This window comes from Mesoplodon mirus (genome assembly GCF_964341445.2).
Source record: "Mesoplodon mirus genome assembly, chromosome: X".
NCBI classification, from domain to species: Eukaryota; Metazoa; Chordata; class Mammalia; order Artiodactyla; family Ziphiidae; genus Mesoplodon; species Mesoplodon mirus.
Genome location: NC_138981.1, coordinates 51,354,769 through 51,376,327, shown reverse-complemented (window position 1 = coordinate 51,376,327; position 21,559 = coordinate 51,354,769). Strand labels below are relative to the sequence as shown.

Genomic DNA, 21,559 nt, shown 5'->3' with positions numbered 1-21,559 from the left:
CCCGAGACGCTTGTCTGCTAGGCCGCCGGGGCGGACAAGGCTGGGAGCTGAGGCTCGGGCTTCAGTTGGAGAGCAGGGAGAGGACTGGGGTTGGCGGCATGAACACAGCCTGAAGGGGTTAGTGCACCACGGCTAGCCGGGAGGGAGTCCGGGAAAATGTCTGGACCTGCTGAAGAGGCAAGAGACTTTTTCTTCCCTCTTTGTTTCCTGGTGCGCAAGGAGAGGGGATCAAGAGCGCTGCTTAAAGGAGCTCCAGAGATGGGCGCGATCCGCGGCTAAAAGTGCGGACCCCAGACACGGGCGTGGGACGCTGGGGCTGCTGCTGCTGCCGCCGCCAAGAGGCCTGTGTGCGAGCGCAGGTCACTGTCCACGCCCCCTTTCTGGGGAGCCTGTGCAGCCCACCACTGCCGGGGTCCGGGCATCCAGGGGCGGCTTCCCCGGGAGAGCGCACAGCGCGCCTCGGGCTGGTGAAACGTGACTCCGGCCTCCGCCACCGCAGGCTCGCCCCACACTCCATACCCCTCCCTCCCCCCGGCCTGAGTGAGCCAGAGTCCGCGAAGCAGCTGCTCCTTTAACCCCGTCCTGTCTGAGCGAAGAACAGACGCCCTCCGGCTATCTACACACAGAGGCTGGGCCAAATCCAAAGCTGAGACCCGGGAGCTGTGAGAATAAAGAAGAGAAAGGGAAATCTCTCCCAGCAGCCTCAGTAGCAGCAGATTAAAGCTCCACAATCAACTTGATGTACCCTGCAATTGTGGAATACGTGAATAGACAATGAATCATCCCAAATTGAGGAGGTGGACTTTGAGAGCAAGATTTATGAGTTTTTCCCCCTTTTCCTCTTTTTGTGAGTGTGTATATGTATGCTTCTGTGTGAGATTTTGTCTGTACAGCTTTGCTTCCACCATTTGTCCTAGGGTTCTATCCGACCGTTTTTTATTTTAATAACTTTATTTATTTTATCTTTATTTTATTTTACTTTATCTTTTCTTCCTTCCTTCCTTCCTTCCTTCCTTCCGTCCGTCCTTCTGTCCTTCCCTCCTTTAGACAACGAATCATCCCAAATTGAGGATGTGGACTTTGAGAGCAAGATTTATGATTTTTTTCCCATTTTCCTCTTTTTGTAAATGTGTATGTGTATGCTTCTTTGGGAGATTTTCTCTGTATAGCTTTGCTTCCACCATTTTTCCCAGGGTTCTATCCGTCTGGTTTTTTTGTTTGTTTGTTTGTTTTTCTTTCCTTTCTCAATAATTATTTTTATATTAATAACTAATATATTTTATCATACTTTATTCTATTTTACTTCATCTTCTCTCTATCTTTTTTTCCTACCTTCCCTCCTTCCTCCCTCCCTCCTTTCTTTCTTTCTTTCCTTCTCTCTTTCTTTCTTTCTTTCCACTTCTACTATTTCTTTCTTTCTACTTTTTCGCCCTTTTATTCTGAGCCATGTGGATGAATGGTTCTTGGTGCTGCAGCCAGGAGTCAGTGCTGGGCCTCTGAGGTGGGAGAGCCAACTTCAGGACACTGGTCCACAAGACACCTCCCAGCTCCACATAATATCAAATGGCTAAAATCTCCCAGAGATCTCCATCTCAACACCAGCACCCAGCTTCACGCAATGACCAGCAAGCTACAGTGCTGGACACCCTATGCCAAACAACTAGCAAGACAGGAACACAACGCCACCCATTAGCAGAGAGGCTGCCTAAAATAATAACAAGTCCACAGACACCTCAAAACACACCACCAGACGTGGACCTGCCCACCAAAAGACAAAATCCAGCCTCATCCACCAGAACACAGGCACCAGTCCCCTCTACCAGGAAGCCTATGCCACCCACTGAACCAACCTTAGCCACTGGGGACAGACACCAAAAACAAAAGGAACTATGAACCTGCAGCCTGCAAAAAGGAGACCCCAAACACAGTAAGATAAGCAAAATGAAAAGGCAGAAAAACACACAGCAGGTGAAGGAGCAAGACAAAAACCCACCAGACCTAACAAATGAAGAGGAAATAGGCAGTCTACCTGAAAAAGAATTCAGAATGATGATAGTAAAGATGATCCAAAATCTTGGAAACAGAATAGACAAAATGCCAGAAACAGTTAACAAGGACCTAGAAGAACTAAAGGTGAATCAAGCATCGATTAAAAACACAATAAATGAAATTAAAAGTACTCTAGATGGGATCAATAGCAGAATAACTGAGGCAGAAGAATGGATAAGTGAGGTGGAAGATAAAATAGTGGAAATAACTGCTGCAGAGCAGAATAAAGAAAAAAGAATGTAAAGAACTGAGGACAGTCTCAGAGACCTCTGGGACAACATTAAATGCAGCAACATTCGAATTATAGGGGTTCCAGAAGAAGAAGAGAAAAAGAAATGGACTGAGAAAATATTTGAAGAGATTATAGTTGAAATCTTCCCTAATATGGGAAAGGAAATAGTTAATCAAGTCCAGGAGGCACAGAGAGTCCCATACAGAATAAATCCAAGGAGAAATACGCCAAGACAAATATTAATCAAACTGTCAAAAATTAAACACAAAGAAAACATATTAAAGGCAGCAAGGGGAAAACAACAAATAACACACAAGGGAATATCCATAAGGTTAACAGCTGATCTCGCAGCAGAAACTCTACAAGCCAGACTGGACTGCCAGGACATAGTTAAAGTGATGAAGGAGAAAAACCTGCAAACGAGATTACTCTACCCAGCAAGGATCTCATTCAGATTTGATGGAGAAATTAAAAACTTTACAGACAAGCAAAAGCTGAGAGAGTTCAGCACCACCAAACCAGCTTTACAACAAATGCTAAAGGAACTTCTCTAGGCAGGAAACAGAACAGAAGGAAAATACCTATAATAACGAACCCAAAACAATTAAGAAAATGGGAATAGGAACATACATATCGATAATTACCTTAAATGTAAATGGACTAAATGCCCCTTCCAAAAGACACAGATTGGCTGAATGGATACAAAAACAAGACCCATATATATGCTGTCTACAAGAAACACACTTCAGACCTAGAGACAGATACAGACTGAAAGTAAGGGTATGGAAAAAGATATTCCATGCAAATGGAAATCAAAAGAAAGCTGGAGCAGCAATTCTCATATAAGACAAAATAGACTTTAAAATAAAGACTATTACAAGAGACAAAGAAGGACACTACTTAATGATCAAGGGATCGATCCAAGAAGAAGATATAACAATTGTAAATATTTATGCACCCAACATAGGAGCACCTCAATACATAAGGCAAATACTAACAGCCATAAAAGGGGAAATCGACAGTGACACACTCATAGTAGGGGACTTCAACATCCCACTTTCACCAATGGACAGATCATCCAAAATGAAAATAAATAAGGAAACACAAGCTTTAAATGACACATTAAACAAGATGGACTTAATTGATATTTATAGGACATTCCATCCAAAAACAACAGAATACACATTTTTCTCAAGTGCTCATGGAACATTCTCCAGGATAGATCATATCTTGGGTCACAAATCAAGCCTTGGTAAATTTAAGAAAACTGAAATGTTATCAAGTGTCTTTTCCGACCACAATGCTATGAGACTAGGTATCAATTACAGGCAAAGATCTGTATAGAATACAAACACATGGAGGCTGAACAATACACTACTTAATAGCGAAGTGATCACTGAAGAAATCAGAGAGGAAGTAAAAAAATACCTAGAAACAAATGACAATGGAGACACGACGACCCAAAACCAATGGGATGAAGCAAAAGCAGTTCTAAGAGGGAAGATTATAGCAATACAATCCCACCTTAAGAAACAGGAAACATCTCGAGTACACAACCTGACCTTGCAACTAAAGCAATTAGAGGAAAAAGAAGAAAAATCCCCCAAAGTTAGCAGAAGGAAAGAAATCATAAAGATCAGATCAGAAATAAATCAAAAAGAAATGAAGGAGACGATAGCAAAGATCAATAAAGCTAAAAGCTGGTTCTTTGACAAGATAAACAAAATTTATAAACCATTAGCCAGACTCATCAAGAAAAAAAGGGAGAAGACTCAAATCAATAGAATTACAAATGAAAAAGGAGAAGTAACAACTGATGCTGCAGAAATACAAAAGATCATGAGAGATTACTACAAGCAACTCTATGCCAATAAAATGGACAACCTGGAAGAAATGGACAAATTCTTAGAAATGCACAACCTGCCAAGACTGAATCAGGAAGAAATAGAAAATATGAACAGACCAATAACAAGCACTGATATTGAAACTGTGATTAAAAATCTTCCAACAAACAAAAGCCCAGGACCAGATGGCTTCACAGGCGAATTCTATCAAACATTTAGAGAAGAGCTAACACCTATGCTTCTCAAACTCTTCCAAAATATAGCAGAGGGAGGAACACTCCCAAACTCATTCTACGAGGCCACCATCACCTTGATACCAAAACCAGACAAGGATGTCACAAAGAAAGAAAACTGCAGGCCAATATCACTGATGAACATAGATGCAAAAATCCTCAACAAAATACTAGCAAACAGAATCCAACAGCACATTAAAAGGATCATACAGGAGACTTCCGGGTAAGATGGCGGAAGAATAAGACGCGGAGATCACCGTCCTCCCCACGGATACACCAGAAATACAGCTACACGTCGAACAACCCCTACAGAACACCTCCTGAACGCTGGCAGAATACCCCAGACCTCCCAAAAGGCAAGAAACTCCCCACATACCTGAGTAGGGCAAAGCGGAGAGATTCCCGCACAGAGGATCGGTGCCGAGCGGCACTCACCAGCCCGAGGGGCTTGTCTGCTCGCCCCGGTGGCGCTGGAAGCTGAGGCTCGGGCTTCGGTCAGAGTGCAGGGAGAGGACTGGGGCTGGTGGCGAGAACTCAGCCGGAAGGGGGCTAATGAGCCACAGCTAGCCGGCAGGGAGTCCGGGAAAACTCTAGAGCTGCCGAAGAGGCAAGAGACTTTTTCTTCCCTCTTGGTTTCCTGGTGCGCGAGGAGAGGGGATTAAGAGCGCTGCTTAAAGGGGCTCCACAGACGGGCGCGAGTCACGACTGAAAGCGTGAAGCCAAGTGACGGGCGTGGGACGCTGGGGCTGGTGCTGCCGCCGCCAAGAAGCCTGTGTGCGAGCGCAGGTCACTGTCCACACTGCCCTTCCGGGATCCTGTGCAGCCCGCCACTGCCGGGGTCCCGGGATCCAGGGGCGGCTTCCCTGGGAGAACGCACGGCGCGCCTCGGGCTGGTGCAAAGTCACGCCGACTTCTGCCGCTGCAGGCTCGCCCCGCACTCCGTGCCCCTCCCTGCTGCAGGGCCTGAGTGAGCCAGAGTCCCCGAAGAGGCTGCTCCTTTAACCCTGTCCTGTCTGAGCGAAGAACAGATGCCCTCTGGTGACCCACACGCAGAGGCGGGGCCAAATCCAAAGCTGAGACCCAGGAGCTGTGAGAACAAAGAAGAGAAAGGGAAACCTCTCCCAGCAGCCTCAGAAGCAGCGGATAAAAGCTCCACAATCAACTTGATGTACCCTGCATCTCTGGAATACATGAATGGACAACAAATCATCCCACATTGAGGAGCCAGGAGTCAGTGCTGTGCCTCTGAGGTGGGAGAGCCAACTTCAGGACACTGGTCCACAAGAGATCTCCCAGCTCCACATAATATCAAACGGCGAAAATCTTCCAGAGATCTCCATCTCAACACCAGCACCCAGCTTCACTCAACGACCAGCAACCTACAGTGCTGGACACCCTATGCCAAACAACTAGCAAGACAGGAACACAACGCCACCCATTAGCAGAGAGGGTGCCTAAAATCATAAAAAGTCTGCAGACACACCAAAACACACCACCAGACGTGGACCTGCCCACCAGAAACACAAGATCCAGCCTCACCCACCAGAACACAGGCACTACTCCCCTCCACAAGGAAGCCTACACAACCCACTAAACCAACCTTAGCCACTGGGGACAGACACCAAAAACAACGGGAACTACGAACCTGCAGCCTGCAAAAAGGAGACCCCAAACACAGTAACATAAGCAATATGAGAAGACAGAAAAACACACAGCAGGTGAAGGAGCAAGATAAAAACCCACCAGACCTAACAAATGAAGAGGTAATAGGCAGTCTACCTGAAAAAGAATTCAGAATAATGATGGTAAAGATGATCCAAGATTCTATTTCCCAGATCCAAAATCTTGGAAATAGAATAGACAAAATGCAAGAAACAGTTAACAAGGATCTAGAAGAACTAAAGATGAATCAAGCATCGATTAAAAACACAATAAATGAAATGAAAAATACTCTAGATGGGATCAATAGCAGAATAACTGAGGCAGAAGAACGGATAAGTGAGGTGGAAGATAAAATAGTGGAAATAACTGCTGCAGAGCAGAATAAAGAAAAAAGAATGAAAAGAACAGAGGACAGTCTCAGAGACCTCTGGGACAACATTAAACGCACCAACATTCGAATTATAGGGGTTCCAGAAGAAGAAGAGAAAAAGAAAGGGTCTGAGAAAATATTTGAAGAGATTATAGTTGAAAACTTCCCTAATATGGGAAAGGAAATAGTTAATCAAGTCCAGGAGGCACAGGGAGTCCCAGACAGAATAAATCCAAGGAGAAATACGCCAAGACACATACTAATCCAACTGTCAAAAATTAAACACAAAGAAATCATATTAAAAGCAGCAAGGCAAAAACAACAAATAACACACAAGGGAATCCCCATCAGGATAACAGCTGATCTCTCAGCAGAAACTCTACAAGCCAGAAGGGAGTGGCAGGACATAATTAAAGTGATGAAGGAGAAAAACCTGCAACCAAGATTACTCTACCCAGCAAGGATCTCATTCAGATTTGATGGAGAAATTAAAACGTTTACAGACAAGCAAAAGCTGAGAGAGTTCAGCACCACCAAACCAGCTTTACAACAAATGCTAAAGGAACTTCTCTAGGCAAGAAACACAACAGAAGGAAAATACCTACAATAACGAACCCAAAACAATTAAGAAAATGGGAATAGGAACATACATATCGATAATTACCTTAAATGTAAATGGACTAAATGCTCCCACCAAAAGACACAGACTGGCTGAATGGATACAAAAACAAGACCCATATATATGCTGTCTACAAGAGACCCACTTCAGACCTAGAGACACATACAGACTGAAAGAAAGGGGATGGAAAAAGACATTCCATGCAAATGGAAACCAAAAGAAAGCTGGAGTAGCAATTCTTATATCAGACAAAATAGACTTTAAAATAAAGACTACTAGAAGAGACAAAGAAGGACACTACATAATGATCAAGGGATCGATCCAAGAAGAAGATATAACAATTGTAAATATTTATTCACCAAACATAGGAGCACCTCAATACATAAGGCAAATACTAACAGCCATAAAAGGAGAAATCGACAGTAACACAATCATAGTAGGGGACTTTAACACCCCACTTTCACCAATGGACAGATCATCCAAAATGAAAATAAATAAGGAAACACAAGCTTTAAATGATACATTAAACAAGATGGACTTAATTGATATTTATAGGACATTCCATCCAAAAACAACAGAATACATATTTTTCTCAAGTGATCATGGAACATTCTCCAGGATAGATCATACCTTGGGTCACAAATCAAGCCTTGGTAAATTTAAGAAAACTGAAATTGTATCAAGTATCTTTTCCGACCACAATGCTATGAGACTAGATATCAATTACAGGAAAAGATCTGTAAAAAATACAAACACATGGAGGCTAAACAATACACTACTTAATAACAAAGTGATCACTGAAGAAATCAAAGGGGATATTTAAAAATACCTAGAAACAAATGACAATGGAGACACGACAAACCAAAACCTATGGGATGCAGCAAAAGCAGTTCTAAGAGGGAAGTTTACAGCAATACAATCCCACCTCAAGAAACAGGAAACATCTCGAATAAACAACCTAACCTTGCACCTAAAGCAATTAGAGAAAGAAAAACAAAAACATCCCAAAGTTAGCAGAAGGAAAGAAATCATAAAAATCAGATCAGAAATAAATGAAAAAGAAATGAAGGAAACGATAGCAAAGATCAATAAAACTAAAAGCTGGTTCTTTGAGAAAATAAACAAAATTGATAAACCATTAGCCAGACTCATCAATAAAAAAAGGGAGAAGACTCAAATCAATAGAATTAGAAATGAAAAAGGAGAAGTAACAACTGACACTGCAGAAATACAAAAGATCATGAGAGATTACTACAAGCAACTCTATGCCAATAAAATGGACAACCTGGAAGAAATGGACAAATTCTTAGAAATGCACAACCTGCCAAGACTGAATCAGGAAGAAATAGAAAATACGAACAGACCAATCACAAGCACTGAAATTGAAACTGTGATAAAAAATCTTCCAACAAACAAAAGCCCAGGACCAGATGGCTTCACAGGCAAATTCTATGAAACCTTTAGAGAAGAGCTAACACCTATCCTTCTCAAACTCTTCCAAAATATAGCAGAGGGAGGAACACTCCCAAACTCATTCTACGAGGCCACCATCACCTTGATACCAAAACCAGACAAGGATGTCACAGAGAAAGAAAACTACAGGCCAATATCACTGATGAACATAGATGCAAAAATCCTCAACAAAATACTAGCAAACAGAATCCAACAGCACATTAAAAGGATCATACACCATGATCAAGTGGGGTTTATTCCAGGAATGCAAGGATTCTTCAATATACGCAAATCAATCAATGTGATACACCATATTAACAAATTGAAGGAGAAAAACCATATGATCATCTCAATAGATGCAGAGAAAGCTTTTGACAAAATTCAACACCCATTTATGATAAAAACCCTGCAGAAAGTAGGCATAGAGGGAAGTTTCCTCAACATAATAAAGGCCATATATGACAAACCCACAGCCAGCATCGTCCTCAATGGTGAAAAACTGAAACCACTTCCACTAAGATCAGGAACAAGACAAGGTTGCCCACTCTCACCACTCTTATTCAACATAGTTTAGGAAGTTTTAGCCACAGCAATCAGAGAAGAAAAGGAAATAAAAGGAATCCAAACTGGAAAAGAAAAAGTAAAGCTGTCACTGTTTGCAGATGACATGATACTACACATAGAGAATACTAAAGATGCTACCAGAAAACTACTAGAGCTAATCAATGAATTTGGTAAAGTAGCAGGATACAAAATTAATGCACAGAAATCTCTGGCATTCCTGTACACTAATGATGAAAAATCTGAAAGTGAAATCAAGAAAACACTCCCATTTACCATTGCAACAAAAAGAATAAAATATCTAGGAATAAACCTACCTAAGGAGACAAAAGACCTGTATGCAGAAAATTATAAGACACTGATGAAAGAAATTAAAGATGATACAAATAGATGGAGAGATGTACCATGTTCTTGGATTGGAAGAATCAACATTGTGAAAATGACTCTACGACCCAAAGCAATCTACAGATTGAATGCAATCCCTATCAAACTAACACTGGCATTTTTCACAGAAGTAGAGCAAAAAATTTCACAATTTGTATGGAAACACAAACGACCCCGAAGAGCCAAAGCAATCTTGAGAACGAAAAATGGAGCTGGAGGAAACAGGCTCCCTGACTTCAGACTATACTACAAAGCTACAGTAATCAAGACAGTATGGTACTGGCACAAAAACAGAAACATAGATCAATGGAACAGGATAGAAAGCCCAGAGATAAACCCACGGATATATGGTCACCTTATTTTGATAAAGGAGGCAGGAATGTACAGTGGAGAAAGGACAGTCTTTTCAATAAGTGCTGCTGGGAAAACTGGATAGGGACATGTAAAAGTATGAGATTAGATCACTCCCTGACACCATACAGAAAAATAAGCTCAAAATGGATTAAAGACCTAAATGTAAGGCCAGAAACTATCAAACTCTTAGAAGAAAACACAGGCAGAACACTGTATGACATAAATCACAGCAAGGTCCTTTTGGACCCACCTCCTAGAGAAATGGAAATAAAGACAAAAATAAACACATGGGACCTAATGAAACTTAAAAGCTTTTGCACAGCAAAGGAAACCATAAACAAGACCAAAAGACAACGCTCAGAATGGGAGAAAATATTTGTAAATGAAGCAACTGACAAAAGATTAATCTCCAAAATTTATAAGCAGCTCATGCAGCTCAATAACAAAAAAACAAAAAACCCAATCCAAAAATGGGCAGACGACCTAAATAGACATTTCTCCACAGAAGATATACAGACTGCCAACAAACACATGAAAGGATGCTCAACATCTTTGCTCATTAGAGAAATGCAAATGAAAACTACAATGAGATATCATCTCACACCAGTCAGAATGGCCATCATCAAAAAATCTAGAAACAATAAATGCTGGAGAGGGTGTGGAAAAAAGGGAACACTCTTGCACTGCTGGTGGGAATGTGAATTGGTACAGCCGCTATGGAGAACGGTATGGAGGTTCCTTAAAAAACTACAAATAGAACTACCATATGACCCAGCAATCCCACTACTGGGCATATACCCTGAGAAAACCATAATTCAAAAAGAGACATGTACCAAAATGTTCATAGCAGCCCTATTTACAATAGCCCGGAGATGGAAACAACCTAAGTGTCCATCATCGGATGAATGGATAAAGAAGATGTGGCACATATATACAATGGAATATTACTCAGCCATAAAAAGAAATGAAATTGAGCTATTTGTAATGAGGTGGATAGACCTAGAGTCTGTCATACAGAGTGAAGTAAGTCAGAAAGAGAAAGACAAATACCGTATGCTAACACATATATATGGAATATAAGAAAAAAAATGTAATGAAGAACATAGGGGTAAGACAGGAATAAAGACACAGACCTACTAGAGAATGGACTTGAGGATATGGGGGGGGGAATGGTAAGCTGTGACAAAGAGAAAGAGCGGCATGGACATATATACACTACCAAACGTAAGGTAGATAGCTAGTGGGAAGCAGCCGCACAGCACAGGGAGATCAGCTCGGTGCTTTGTGACCGCCTGGAGGGGTGGGATAGGGAGGGTGGGAGGGAGACGCAAAAGGGAGGGGATATGGGAACATATGTATATGTATAACTGATTAAATTTGTTATAAAGCAAAACATAAAAAATAATTTAAAATAAATAAATAAATAAATAAACAACAACAACAACAGCAACAACAAAAGGATCGTACACCATGATCAAATGGGGTTTATTCCAGGAATGCAAGGATTCTTCAATATACGCAAATCAATCAACGTGATACACCACATTAACAAACTGAAGGAGAAAAACCATATGATCATCTCAATAGATGCAGAGAAAGCTTTTGACAAAATTCAACACCCATTTATGATAAAAACCCTGCAGAAAGTAGGCATAGAGGGAACTTTCCTCAACATAATAAAGGCCATATATGACAAACCCACAGCCAACATCGTCCTCAATGGTGAAAACCTGAAACCACTTCCACTAAGATCAGGTACAAGACAACGCTGCCCACTCTCACCACTCTTATTCAACATAGTTTTGGATGTTTTAGCCACAGCAAAGAGAGAAGAAAAGGAAATAAAAGGGATCCAAATTGGAAAAGAAGAAGTAATGCTGTCACTGTTTGCAGATGACATGATTCTATACATAGAGAATCCCAAAGATGCTACCAGAAAACTACTAGAGCTAATCAATGAATTTGGTAAAGTAGTGGGATACAAAATTAATGCACAGAAATCTCTGGCATTCCTGTACACTAATGATGAAAAATCTGAAAGTGAAATCAAGAAAACACTCCTATTTACCACTACAACACAAAGAATAAAATATCTAGGAATAAACCTACCTAAGGAGACAAAAGATCTGTATGCCAAAAATTATAAGACACTGATGAAAGAAATTAAAGATGATACAAATAGATGGAGAGATATACCATGTTCCTGGATTGGAAGAACCAATATTGTGAAAATGACTCTACTACCCAAAGCAATCTACACATTCAATGCAATCCCCATCAAACTACCACTGGCATTTTTCACAGAACTAGAACAAAAAAATTCACAATTTGTATGGAAAAACAAAAGACCTGGAATAGCAAAAGCAATCTTGAGAACGAAAAATGGAGCTGGAGGAATCAGGCTCCCTGACTTCAGACTATTCTACAAAGCTAAAGTAATCAAGACAGTGTGGTACTGGCACAAAAACAGAAAGATAGATCCATGGAACAGGATAGAAAGCCCAGAGATAAGCCAACGCACATATGGTCAACTTATCTTTGATAAAGGAGGCAGGAATGTACAGTGGAGAAAGGACAGCCTCTTCAATAAGTGGTGCTGGGAAAACGGGATAGGGACATGTAAAAGCATGAGATTAGATAACTCCCTGACAGGATACACAAAAATAAGCTCTAAATGGATTAAAGACCTAAATGTAAGGCCAGAAACTATCAAACTCTTAGAGGAAAACATAGGCAGAACACTCTATGACATAAATCACAGCAAGATCCTTTTGGACCCACCTCCTAGAGAAATGGAAATAAAAACAAAAATAAACAAATGGGACCTAATGAAACTTCAAAGCTTTTGCACAGCAAAGGAAACCATAAACAAGACCAAAAAACAACCCTCAGAATGGGAGAAAATATTTGCCAATGAAGCAACTGACAAAGGATTAATCTCCAACATTTATAAGCAGCTCATGCAGCTCAGTAGCAGATAAACAAACAACCCAATCCAGAAATGGGCAGAAGACCTAAATCGACATTTCTCCAAAGAAGATATACAGACTGCCAACAAACACATGAAAGAATGTTCAACATCATTAATCATTAGAGAAATGCAAATCAAAACCACAATGAGGTATCGCCTCACACCAGTCAGAATGGCCATCATCAAAAAATCTACAAACAGTAAATGCTGGAGAGGGTGTGGAGAAAAGGGAACACTCTTGCACTGCTGGTGGGAATGTGAATTGGTACAGCCGCTATGGAGAACACTATGGAGGTTTCTTAAAAAACTACAAATACAACTACCATATGACCCAGCAATCCCACTACTGGGCATATACCCTGAGAAAACCATAATTCAAAAAGAGACATATACCAAAATGTTCATTGAAGCTCTATTTACAGTAGCCCAGAGATGGACACAACCTAAGTGTCCAGCTTCCGACGAATGGATAAAGAAGATGTGGCCCATATATACAATGGAATATTACTCATCCATAAAAAGAAATGAAACTGAGCTATTTGTAATGAGGTGGATAGACCTAGAGTCTGTCATACAGAGTGAAGTAAGTCAGAAAGAGAAAGACAAATACCGTATGCTAACACATATATATGGAATTTAAGAAAAAAAAAATATCATGAAGAACCTAGGGGTAAATCAGGAATAAAGACACAGACCTACTTGAGAATGGACTTGAGGATATGGGGAGGGGGAAGGGTAAGCTGTGACAGAGCGAGAGAGAGGCATGGACATATATACACTACCAAACGTAAGGTAGATAGCTAGTGGGAAGCAGCTGCATAGCACGGGGAGATCAGCTCAGTGCTTTGTGACCTCCTGGAGGGGTGGGATCGGGAGGATGGGAGGGAGGGAGATGCAAGAGGGAAGGGATATGGGAACAGATGTATATGTATAACTGATTCACTTTGTTATAAAGCAGAAACTAATACACCATTGTGAAGCAACTATACTCCAATAAATTTGTAAAAAAGAAAAAGAAAAAAAAAGAAAGTTACAAAACTGCAGGTACAGTCCGGAGGAAGATGGCGGAAGAGTAAGATGCGGAGATCACCTTCCTCTCCACAGATACATCAGAAATTCATCTACACGTGGAACAACTCCTACAGAACACCTACTGAATGCTGACAGAAGACCTCAGACCCCCCAAAAGGCAAGAAACTCCCCACATACCTGGGTAGGGCAAAAGAAAAAAGAATAAACAGAGACAAAAGGATAGGGAAGGGACCTGCACCAGTGGGAGGGAGCTGTGAAACAGGAAAGGTTTCCACACACCAGAAGCCCCTTCACGGGCGGAGACTGCGGGTGGCCGAGGGGGAAAGCTTCGGAGTAGCCGAGGAGAGCACAGCAACAGGGGTGTGGAGGGCAAAGCGGAGAGATTCCCGCACAGAGGATCGGGGCCGACCGGCACTCACCAGCGCGAGAGGCTTGTCTGCTCGGCTGCCGGGGCGGGCAGGGTTGGGAGCTGAGGCTCGGGTATCGGGTTTCGGTCAGAGCGCAGGGAGAGGACTGGGGCTGGCGGCAGGAAGAGCCTGAAGGGGTTGGTTCACTGCAGCTAGCCCGGAGGGAGTCCGGGGAAAAAGTCTGGAGCTGCCGAAGAGGCAAGGGACTTTTTCTTCCCTTTTGTTTCCTGGTGCACGAGGAGAGGGCATTAAGAGCGCTGCTTAAAGAAGCTCCAGAGACGGGCGCGAGCCGTGGCTAAAGGCGCGGACCCCGGAGATGGGCGTGGGACGCTGGGGCTGCTGGTGCCACCGCCGCTGCCACAAGGCCTGTGTGCGAGTGCAGGTCACCGTCCACACCCCCCTCTGGGGAGCCTGTGCAGCCCGCCACTGCTGGGGTCCCGGGACCCACCGACGTCTTCCCCGGGAAAGCGCATGGTGCGCCTCGGGCTGGTGCAACGTCACGCCGGCCGCTGCCGCCGCAGGCCCGCCCCGCACTACGTGCCCCTCCCTCCCCTCGGCCTGAGTGAGCCAGAGCCCCCGAATCAGCGGCTCCTTTAAACCAGTCCTGTCTGAGCGAAGAACGGACGCCCTCCAGCAACCTACACGCAGAGGCGGGGCTAGGTCTAAGGCTGAGACCCGGGAGCTGTGAGAGCAGAGAAGAGACAGGGAAATCTCTCTGTGCAGCCTCGGTGGCAGCGGATTAAAGCTCCACGGTCCACTTGATGTGCCCTGCGTCTGTGGACTGCATGAATGGACAGCGAATCATCCCAAATTGAGGAGGTGGACTTTGAGGACAAGATTTAAGATTTTTAACCCTTTTCCTCTTTTTACAACAAATTATCCCAAATTAAGGAGGTGGACTCTGAAAGCAAGATTTCAGACTTTTTCCCCTTTTCCTCTATTTACAACGAATTATCCCAAATTGAGGAGGTGGACTTTGAGAGCAAGATTTTCGATTTTTTTTCCCCCTACTCTCTTTTTGTGAATGTGTATGTGTATGCTTTGTGTGAGATTTTCTCTGTATAGCTTTGCTTCCACCATAGGTCCCAGGGTTCTATCCGTCCGTTTTTTGTTTGTTTGTTTGTTTTTTCAATAATTACTTTTTTTATTTTTAATAACGCTACTATATTTTATACTTTATTCTATTTTACTTTATCTTCCCTCTTTCTTTTTTCCTACCTTCCCTTCCTCCCTCCCTCCCTCCGCCCCTTTCTCTTTCTTTCCTTCCTCCCTCCCTCCCTCCTGTCGTTCATTCTTTCCTTCCTCTCTCCCTCCCTCCCTTCTTCCTTTCACTCTTTCTTTCCTTCCTCCCTCCCTCCCTCCTTTCTTTCTTTCTTTCTTTCCGTCCTCCCTCCCTCCTTTCTTTCTTTCTTCCTTCCTTCCTTCCTTTCTTTCCTTCTTCGTTTCTTTCTCTCTCTCTTTCTTTCTTCTACTAATTCTTTCTTTCTACTTTTTCTCTTTTATTCTGAGCCGGGTAGATGAAAAGTTCTTGGTGCTGTAGCCAGGAGTCAGTGCTGTGCCTCTGAAGTGGGAGAGCCAACTTCAGGACACGGATCCACAAGACACCTCCCAGCTCCACATAATATCAAGCAGCGAAAATCTCCCAGAGATCTCCATCTCAACACCAGCACCCAGCTTCAGTCAATGACCAGCAAGCTACAGTGCTGGTCACCCTATGCCAAGCAACTAGGAAGACAGGAACACAACCCCACCCATTAGCAGAGAGGCTGCCTAAAAACATAATAAGGCCACAGGCACCCCAAAACACACCACCAGACGTGGGCCTGCCCACCAGAAAGACAAGATCCAGCCTCAACCACTAGAACACAGGCACTAGTCCCCCCCACCAGGAAGCCTACACAACCTACTGAAACAACCTTAGTCACTGGGGACAGACACCAAAAACAACGGGAACTACGAATCTGCAGCCTGCAAAAAGGAGACACCAAACACAGTAAGATAAGCAAAATGAGAAGACAGAAAAACACACAGCAGGTGAAGGAGCAAGATAAAAACCTACCAGATCTAACAAATGAAGAGGTAATAGGCAGTCTACCTGAAAAAGAATTCAGAATAATGATAGTAAAGCTGATCCAAGATTCTATTTCCATGATCCAAAGTCTTAGAAATAGAATAGACAAAATGCAAGAAACAGTTAACAAGGATCTAGAAGAACTAAAGATGAATCAAGCATCGATTAAAAACACAATAAATGAAATGAAAAATACTCTACATGGGATCAATAGCAGAATAACTGAGGCAGAAGAACGGATAAGTGAGGTGGAAGATAAAATAGTGGAAATAACTGCTGCAGAGCAGAATAAAGAAAAAAGAACGAAAAGAACAGAGGACAGTCTCAGAGACCTCTGGGACAACATTAAACGCACCAACATTTGAATTATAGGGGTTCCAGAAGAAGAAGAGAAAAAGAAAGGGTCTGAGAAAATATTTGAAGAGATTATAGTTGAAAACTTCCCTAATATGGGAAAGGAAATAGTTAATCAAGTCCAGGAGGCACAGAGTCCCATACAGAATAAATCCAAGGAGAAATACGCCAAGACACATACTAATCAAACTGTCAAAAATTAAACACAAAGAAATCATATTAAAAGCAGCAAGGGAAAAACAACAAATAACTCACAAGGGAATCCCCATCAGGATAACAGCTGATCTCTCAGCAGAAACTCTACAAGCCAGAAGGGAGTGGCAGGACATAATTAAAGTGATGAAGGAGAAAAACCTGCAACCAAGATTACTCTACCCAGCAAGGATCTCATTCAGATTTGATGGAGAAATTAAAACGTTTACAGACAAGCAAAAGCTGAGAGAGTTCAGCACCACCAAACCAGCTTTACAACAAATGCTAAAGGAACTTCTCTAGGCAAGAAACACAACAGAAGGAAAATACCTACAATAACGAACCCAAAACAATTAAGAAAATGGGAATAGGAACATACATATCGATAATTACCTTAAATGTAAATGGACTAAATGCTCCCACCAAAAGACACAGACTGGCTGAATGGATACAAAAACAAGACCCATATATATGCTGTCTACAAGAGACCCACTTCAGACCTAGAGACACATACAGACTGAAAAAAAGGGGATGGAAAAAGATATTCCATGCAAATGGTAATCAAAAGAAAGCTGGAGCAGCAATTCTCATATCAGACAAAATAGACTTTAAAATAAAGACTATTACAAGAGACAAAGAAGGACACTACTTAATGATCAAGGGATCGATCCAAGAAGAAGATATAACAATTGTAAATATTTATGCACCAAACATAGGAGCACCTCAATACATAAGGCAAATACTAACAGCCATAAAAGGAGAAATCGACAGTAACACAATCATAGTAGGGGACTTTAACACCCCACTTTCACCAATGGACAGATCATCCAAAATGAAAATAAATAAGGAAACACAAGCTTTAAATGATACATTAAACAAGATGGACTTAATTGATATTTATAGGACATTCCATCCAAAAACAACAGAATACACATTTTTCTCAAGTGCTCATGGAACATTCTCCAGGATAGATCATACCTTGGGTCACAAATCAAGCCTTGTTAAATTTAAGAAAATTGAAATTGTATCAAGTATCTTTTCCAACCACAATGCTATGAGACTAGATATCAATTACAGGAAAAGATCTGTAAAAAATACAAACACATGGAGGCTAAACAATACACTACTTAATAACAAAGTAATCACTGAAGAAATCAAAGGGGAAATTAAAAAATACCTAGAAACAAATGACAATGGAGACACAACAACCCAAAACCTATGGGATGCAGCAAAAGCAGTTCTAAGAGGGAAGTTTATAGCAATACAATCCCACCTTAAGAAACAGGAAATATCTCGAATAAACAACCTAACCTTGCACCTAAAGCAATTAGAGAAGGAAAAACAAAAACATCCCAAAGTTAGCAGAAGGAAAGAAATCATAAAAATCAGATCAGAAATAAATGAAAAAGAAATGAAGGAAACGATAGCAAAGATCAATAAAACTAAAAGCTGGTTCTTTGAGAAAATAAACAAAATTGATAAACCATTAGCCAGACTCATCAAGAAAAAAAGGGAGAAGACTCAAATCAATAGAATTAGAAATGAAAAAGGAGAAGTAACAACTGACACTGCAGAAATACAAAAGATCATGAGAGATTACTACAAGCAACTCTATGCCAATAAAATGGACAACCTGGAAGAAATGGACAAATTCTTAGAAATGCACAACCTGCCAAGACTGAATCAGGAAGAAATAGAAAATATGAACAGACCAATCACAAGCACTGAAATTGAAACTGTGATAAAAAATCTTCCAACAAACAAAAGCTCAGGACCAGATGGCTTCACAGGCAAATTCTATGAAACCTTTAGAGAAGAGCTAACACCTATGCTTCTCAAACTCTTCCAAAATATAGCAGAGGAAGGAACACTCCCAAACTCATTCTACGAGGCCACCATCACCTTGATACCAAAACCAGACAAGGATGTCACAAAGAAAGAAAACTACAGGCCAATATCACTGATGAACATAGATGCAAAATTCCTCAACAAAATACTAGCAAACAGAATCCAACAGCACATTAAAAGGATCATACACCATGATCAAGTGGGGTTTATTCCAGGAATGCAAGGATTCTTCAATATACGCAAATCAATCAATGTGATACACCATATTAACAAATTGAAGGAGAAAAACCATATGATCATCTCAATAGATGCAGAGAAAGCTTTTGACAAAATTCAACACCCATTTATGATAAAAACCCTGCATAAAGTAGGCATAGAGGGAACTTTCCTCAACATAATAAAGGCCATATATGACAAACCCACAGCCAGCATCGTCCTCAATGGTGAAAAACTGAAACCATTTCCACTAAGATCAGGAACAAGACAAGGTTGCCCACTCTCACCACTCTTATTCAACATAGTTTTGGAAGTTTTAGCCACAGCAATCAGAGAAGAAAAGGAAATAAAAGGAATCCAAATCGGAAAAGAAGAAGTAAAGCTGTCACTGTTTGCAGATGACATGATACTATACACAGAGAATCCTAAAGATGCTACCAGAAAACTACTAGAGCTAATCAATGAATTTGGTAAAGTAGCAGGATACAAAATTAATGCACAGAAATCTCTGGCATTCCTGTACACTAATGATGAAAAATCTGAAAGTGAAATCAAGAAAACACTCCCATTTACCATTGCAACAAAAAGAATAAAATATCTAGGAATAAACCTACCTAAGGAGACAAAAGACCTGTATGCAGAAAATTATAAGACACTGATGAAAGAAATTAAAGATGATACAAATAGATGGAGAGATGTACCATGTTCTTGGATTGGAAGAATCAACATTGTGAAAATGACTCTACCACCCAAAACAATCTACAGATTCAATGCAATCCCTATCAAACTAACACTGGCATTTTTCACAGAAGTAGAGCAAAAAATTTCACAATTTGTATGGAAACACAAACGACCCCGAATAGCAAAAGCAATCTTGAGAACGAAACACGGAGCTGGAGGAATCAGGCTCCCTGACTTCAGACTATACTACAAAGCTACAGTAATCAAGACAGTATGGTACTGGCACAAAAACAGAAAGATAGATCAATGGAACAGGATGGAAAGCCCAGAGATAAACCCACGGACATATGGTCACCTTATCTTTGATAAAGGAGGCAGGAATGTACAGTGTTGAAAGGACAGTCTCTTCAATAAGTGGTGCTGGGAAAACGGGATAGGGATATGTAAAAGTATGAGATTAGATCACTCCCTAACACCATACAGAAAAATAAGCTCAAAATGGATTAAAGACCTAAATGTAAGGCCAGACACTATCAAACGCTTAGAGGAAAACATAGGCAGAACACTGTATGACATAAATCACAGCAAGATCCTTTTTGACCCACCTCCTAGAGAAATGGAAATAAAGACAAAAATAAACACATGGGACCTAATGAAACTTAAAAGCTTTTGCACAGCAAAGGAAACCATAAACAAGACCAAAAGACAACCCTCAGAATGGGAGAAAATATTTGTAAATGAAGCAACTGACAAAGGATTAATCTCCAAAATTTATAAGCAGCTCATGCAGCTCAATAACAAAAAAAACAAACAACCCAATCCAAAAATGGGGAGACGACCTAAATAGACATTTCTCCACAGAAGATATACAGACTGCCAACAAACACATGAAAGGATGCTCAACATCTTTGCTCATTAGAGAAATGCAAATCAAAACTACAATGAGATATCATCTCACACCAGTCAGAATGGCCATCATCAATAAATCTACAAAGAATAAATGCTGCAGAGGGTGTGGAGAAAAGGAACACTCTTGCACTGCTGGTGGGAATGTGAATTGGTACAGCCACTATGGAGAACGGTATGGAGGTTCCTTAAAAAACTACAAATAGAACTACCATATGACCCAGCAATCCCACTACTGGGCATATACCCTGAGAAAACCATAATTCAAAAAGAGACATGTACCAAAATGTTCATAGCAGCCCTATTTACAATAGCCCAGAGATGGAAACAACCTAAGTGTCCATCATCAGATGAATGGGTAAAGAAGATGTGGCACATACATACAATGGAATATTACTCATCCATAAAAAGAAATGAAACTGAGCTATTTGTAATGAGGTGGATAGACCTAGAGTCTGTCATACAGAGTGAAGTAAGTCAGAAAGAGAAAGACAAATACCGTATGCTAACACATATATATGGAATTTAAGAAAAAAAAATGTCATGAAGAACCTAGGGGTAAATCAGGAATAAAGACACAGACCTACTTGAGAATGGACTTGAGGATATGGGGAGGGGGAAGGGTAAGCTGTGACAAAGCGTGAGAGAGGCATGGACATATATACACTACCAAACATAAGGTAGATAGCTAGTGGGAAGCAGGCGCATAGCACGGGGAGATCAGCTCGGTGCTTTGTCACCTCCTGGAGGGGTGGGATAGGGAGGGTGGGAGGGAGGGAGATGCAAGAGGGAAGGGATATGGGAACAGATGTATATGTATAACTGATTCACTTTGTTATAAAGCAGAAACTAATACACCATTGTGAAGCAACTATACTCCAATAAATTTGTAAAAAAGAAAAAGAAAAAAAAAGAAAGTTACAAAACTGCAGGTACAGTCCGGAGGAAGATGGCATAAGAGTAAGACGTGGAGATCACCTTCCTCCCCACAGATACATCAGAAATTCATCTACACGTGGAACAACTCCTACAGAACACCTACTGAACGCTGACAGAAGACCTCAGACCCCCCAAAAGGCAAGAAACTCCCCACATACCTGGGTAGGGCAAAAGAAAAAAGA

General features: G+C 41.4%; 1 protein-coding gene across 9 annotated transcripts in view; it reads right to left on the bottom strand.

The window, feature by feature from the left end:
• Nucleotides 1–21,559, bottom strand: part of LOC309796831 (elongator complex protein 1-like) — a 73,441-nt gene that overhangs the window by 26,157 nt on the left and 25,725 nt on the right. Inside the window, exon 12 of one of the 9 annotated variants that reach the window (XM_082610200.1) lies at nucleotides 585–660. The exons of the other annotated variants lie outside the window; for them this stretch is intronic. Coding sequence (XP_082466326.1) covers nucleotides 617–660 — 44 coding nt within the window. The 3' untranslated portion in view covers nucleotides 585–616. Of the gene's footprint in view, nucleotides 1–584; nucleotides 661–21,559 lie in introns of those variants that run through there. 9 annotated transcript variants of the gene reach the window in all.